This window comes from Panthera uncia (genome assembly GCF_023721935.1).
Source record: "Panthera uncia isolate 11264 chromosome B3 unlocalized genomic scaffold, Puncia_PCG_1.0 HiC_scaffold_2, whole genome shotgun sequence".
Lineage (NCBI taxonomy): Eukaryota > Metazoa > Chordata > Mammalia > Carnivora > Felidae > Panthera > Panthera uncia.
Window position 1 is genome coordinate 4,609,169 of NW_026057583.1, and position 5,277 is coordinate 4,614,445.

General features: G+C 56.9%; 1 protein-coding gene across 1 annotated transcript; it reads right to left on the minus strand.

Moving 5' to 3' along the window:
• Positions 1-2,794: 2,794 nt before the first annotated feature.
• TLNRD1 (talin rod domain containing 1) lies at positions 2,795-5,271 on the minus strand. The gene has a single exon (XM_049614348.1). The coding sequence runs from the start codon at positions 4,540-4,542 to the stop codon at positions 3,451-3,453; it is 1,092 nt and encodes a 363-aa protein (XP_049470305.1). The 5' UTR covers positions 4,543-5,271; the 3' UTR covers positions 2,795-3,450.
• Positions 5,272-5,277: the final 6 nt, after the last annotated feature.

Below are 5,277 nucleotides of genomic sequence, written 5' to 3' on the forward strand. Positions count from 1 at the left end.
GGGGGGGGGGGGGGGGGGGGGGGGGGGGGGGCGGCGTTGCGGATTAACTCCCTAACTCCGAGCTCTCTGCACAGAAGGGGCTGCGGCTGGCGCTCTTCAAATCCTCTGCCTGATCTGCACGTTACCATAGCCACCAACCTTCCGAGAAACAGGTGTTTCTGTTAAAATTAGCTGTTTCAAACTGTTAAGTGTTCTAGATCCCTAGATGCCAGCTTTTAAAAAAACTGTTCACGGGATAACCAATCAGATGTCACCGATGCTTCCGTAATCATAGTCTTTAGATTTTCCTGAGAAACATTAGGAGAAATTAGGAGAAAGGGGGGGTGGGAGGAAAGAAACTGAAGTCGGGAGAACACACACACCACACACACAATTTCTCTAGTTCCTCACATCGACCCGGAATGAATACTAGGACGAGGCCATGCTTAAACCAGCCAAGGAAAGACAGCTTTTTTTTCGGGTTAAGTCTTGTGTTGGAAAGCCTTTTGTCCCGCTTATTTGCCTTGACCGTCATAAATAATGGCTTTTGTTCTAAGACTTTAGGCATAATGATTTCCTTCTCTCCCGAAGATCCAAAGGAAGGTTTTCAACATCCCCGGTCAGGATGGCCCCATTAATCCTGGGTAAGAAAACGTGCCCTTGGATGTCAAAACAGCCCAAGGATGAGGTCTTAAGTGAACTCTAATGTGGTCTAATTAAAACAAAACAAAGCAAAACCAGGCCACTCTGATTTTGGTCCTGGAACACCAGTGATCTCTGCTGACCTCGTTAAACCCAATGAACTAGGTCTGAGATGTTCCTTTTTTAAAAATCAGGGCTATTTTAAAAACAAGTTTAGCAAGCTGGTGCACTGAAAGCTGAGATGACAAGAGGCCCTCGCCTACAGAAGCAGCACAGACACAGAGATGCACTGTGTTCCTTGTTCTGGTTTCCCGAGAACCTGCTGAACAAAATACAAGAATTCATTTTGAGCCACCTGCTGGAAGAAAAATCCCAAACTTATCTTAGAGACAGAAGGAGGGGAAGGGAGGACGTTAAGACACCAGTGAAACTTTTAACCACTTCAGAGGACAGAGATTTTGAATATTACAGGACACCTTTCATATACAGAAATGTAAAGGGACACCACCAGGTGGCTAGGACAAAAAGAAGCCTTAAAATTGATTTGCTGGCAGGCTAGCTAACTTCATCCAAGTAGATAGAGAAAGCGAGGGTTTTTTTGGCATGCGGTGTCCTGAAAATTGCTTCTGTATGGAATGAGCCCAAGCAACAACTGGCAATGATCTTTGTCTGAATCAAACACCAAACTTAACGGGTTCCTGGCCCTAGTTTTGTTTTACCTTGCTCTTTTCAGTTTGCTCTCTGTGACCTGCATAGGCTAAAGGAGGCAGATAATTAGAGACTCTACAATAACTTCTGTACATAAATAAAAGTAGTCATTCCTATAGGCAAGCAGGATGGTCGTTGGCACACGGGTTAAGATTCCTCCCCGCAAATACTTCCGGTACCTGGCTGACCCAGACTTAAAGAAGGGCAGAGGGACAGGAAAAAACATTCTCAAGGTCATTTTCAGTTTTTACACATTTTAAACGTCTAAATCTACCCGGACCCAGGAGAAAGCCAAGAGCTCCCTTGACTGTTTTTTAAGAAACGTGTATGTGTACTACCATTTTAAGACTTTTCCAGACATCGAATTCAGAGCAGTTACACGATCCTAGTCTTACCCAACACGGGTTTACACGCCGAGCATGATGTCCCAGGAACAAACACAGCTATTCAAGTAAAACAGTCGTCAAAAGGACTTTCTAACATATTACGGTGAGAAAGTCTTTCTTCTCAGATCCGCGGGAACTACAAAGGTTTAGGCACAACAAATGCCAAGAAAAGTGTAAACGGAGCAAATTTAAAGCATGTATGACTTCTCATCCGTGTGGTCTCCAGGACAGGCGCTGCAAATAAACATGTTACACTTTCCGTGGGGAAATGTCCAAAACTTAACTAGGTTCAGCAAAACTGTAACACCCCTCCCTCCCCGATGTTTTCTTAGCGTGTCTGCAGAGAGGACAAACCACCTCAAAATAACTCCAAACTTCAACTGACGGAGATTCTTCCAACGCAGAATCAACCAGGGCATATCTTGAGACAAGGTCACCCAAATCAGCCCTTTGCCTGCAACTATGCTGCGGCTCTAGAAAGTTCTCCACGCTCCCCCCCCCCCAACACCTCTCCCTCTATTACAGTCCAGATCCCTCTGTACTTTCTCCTGACATCACCGGATCTTGTCCGAATAGACCCGCCTACGTAAATGAGGCTCCACGCTCTCCTGGAAAGAACTTGGGTCTACTTCGACAGCTGCACTGCACGGACCCTCCGACCCGAGGAGGGTGGGGTACCACGCAGGATTAGGGAGACCCTTAATCTGAAAGAGACGGGCAGAATACCACTCAGACCAGGGTCAGCCTGAACCAGTGTTCATCAGGGCAGAAAGGGGTGGGAGACGAAGGGGGCTGACTTACGTTCCAGGAGAAACCAGAGGCAAGACAAAACCCCACCGACAGCCCAGCCCCCGCACCCTCGCCTGTGACACGTGCTTTGCATCGACAGTGTCACACCGTGCTCTCTTCTTGAATTCCAGGCTGCTCAAAGCGGTGACTCTCCAGGAAAAAGGAGATGGGGCTGAGGACCGGAGGCACTGCTCCCGAAGCACAGTCTCCGGGGCGCCCTTCCAGAGAGCGCGTGCAGAATGCAACGTCACAGCGATCGAACATCAACAATAACTGCCAAAGGCCATCTGAGAAACATAACATTTTAATAGATGAAATAAATACTCCAGTACATGCACGGTAAAAACTTGACATTGGGGGGAGGGGGGAAGGAGGGGGGAAATCACTCTATAGTGTAAATTAAAAAATAAAACACACACTCACAGTAGCTTTCCCCCCCATTTGCAAATCACATGGCAATGTCATACTCTTTCCACACCAAGTATACGCCTAATCCAACACGATTTGCTTAAAAAAATAACAGCATACAAAAAAAAAAAAAAAAAAAAATAGCTACAACCATGTCTAAGGAGGGAAACGGAGGTAACCTTTCTTTTAAATAGGAAAAAACAAAACAAAACGGAAAAAAAAAAAAAAAACGGGCCAAAAAAAGAAACGAACCCATGACCTCCTTCCTGCCCGATTGGTTAGAAAATTGAGGGGCGGAGCTCCGGAACAGGAGCCGGGGGCGGGTGCGGGCGCGCCACCTCGCGGTCCCTGCTGCGTGCGCGCAGGTGGGTGCTGCGGCGGGAGGGGCCCCCAGCTCTCTGGAAGGTTCTTTCCGAGCGTCTGCCGTGGGGGAGGGGCTTCCCCTGGGATTTCTTTGGTATAAATGGAGAGGGGCAGAGAGTGAGTATCTTCCTCTAGTGGGGGGGGGGGGAGGGCGAGGGGGCGGGGGGCGGGGGTGCTAATTCACAGAATTGGAATTCACTGGCGGTAAAGTCCTGGGCGAAGACCTCTCCCGTAAAGCCTGAGATAGCAGGGTGCAGCCTTCAGACACGGCGCAGGCCGAGTTCCTCAGCCTCTCCCTGTGGTCCGACATCTTGGCGCCCCCGTCGGGGTGCTGCGCCAGATCCCTGAGGCACTGGGTCAGGAGCACGCAGGCCGACACCACGCTCATGGCGCCGCCCAGGATGGCGGTCTGCACCGCCTTGCCCTCGGCGCTCACGGCCGCCGCGCGACCCAGGAACTGCGGCTCGGTGGCGAAGCCCACCAGGGCGCTCACGGCCTGCACCAGCGGCCCGCTGAAGAGCGCGCAGCGGCTGCGGGCCAGCTCGCTGGGCGCCGCCTTCACCTCGCGCACGCAGGCCAGCAGCGCCGACGCGCTGGTGCTCATGCACTTGACGCCCAGCTTGAACTGCTCGCGGGAGAAGCGGTCCCGGGACTTGTCGCTGGCCAGGGCGCACGCGTCCGTCAGGAACTTGAGGTTGCGCGACAGGCCCTGGGACACCTCCAGCAGCAGCTGCGGCGTCATGTCGGCCAGCGGGGTGGCGCGCAGCACGGCGCAGCCCTGCTCCACCTCGTGGCGGCAGCGCGTCACGCGGTAGCGGTCCACCAGGCCCGGCTGCGCGGGCTGCGCGCCCGGCGTGGCCACGGCCGCCAGGTAGGCCGCGTGGGCGGAGCACTCGGTCAGCGACACCACCAGGTCGCCCAGCTCCACCAGGCTGTCCCCCGCCTCCCCGAAGCGGCCCATGTTGAGCTGGCTCTGCACGTCGTGGGTGAGGATGGAGAGCCCCTTGGTGCGCGCGATGATCGTGTCCCGGCACTGCTCGAAGGACTCGGCGGCGCCGGCGCAGGAGGAGGCGGGGCCCTCGAAGAGCACGGGCCGCGCCTCGCTCGACAGCAGCAGCAGGTCGGCCACCAGCTGCATCTTGCCCTTGCAGTGGTCGCAGACGGACACCAGCCTCTTCCGCGGCTGCGAGCAGGCCCCCCCGACGGCGCTCGCAGGAGCCGGAGAAGCGGCCTCGCCAGCGGGCTTCCCGGCGCTGCCGCTAGCCATCGCGCCCGGGGGGCACTGGCATGCCGCTGGGGAGCCCGCTACCGCCGCCGCTGCCACTGCCGCCGCCCCCGCGGCCGTCGCGACTCGGCTGGCCAGGACCGCGGTGCCTTCCCCGCACCATCATGCCATCCACCGCGCCGGGCGGAAGGCGCTGGGCTGCGGCGGCCGGGGCCCGGGCGGCGCGGGGCGGGCCCGAGGGCCAGAGGACGCAGGAGGCTCTCCGGGGCGCGGGGAGGGGCTGCGGCGTTCGGCCTCCTGGAGGGCTTGCGGGAACCATGAACCGGGGCACGGCCAGACTCACGGAGCGCGCTCCTCGTCGCCGGGCTGCCAGGAAAGTCCCTTCTGCTGGGCCGCCGCTGCCGCCGCCTTTCTGGGCATGGCCCGGCCCGGCCGCCGGAGCGGGAGGGCGGGAGTGGGGGGGGGGGGCTGGGAGGTGTCCTTCCTTCCTTCCTTCCTTTCTTTGAAATCAAAATCTCTTCCTCGGGGAGGAGCGCGGGCGGCGGCTCGGGCGGGCTCTGCTGTCAGCCTCCTCGGGCTCGGCGGCGCACGTGGGCTTCAGGCGCCCCGACCCCGCCGGGCGGCACTTGCCCGCGACGGCGGCCGGGGCCGGCGCGGTGGGGCGCGCATCTCCCGCCGCCCGGTCTCGGGACGCGGCGGCGGCGGCGGCGGCAGGGCCGAGGGTGTGGCCGGAGCTGGAGTCAGAGTCGGGCGGGAGCCTGCACTGATTGCGCACAG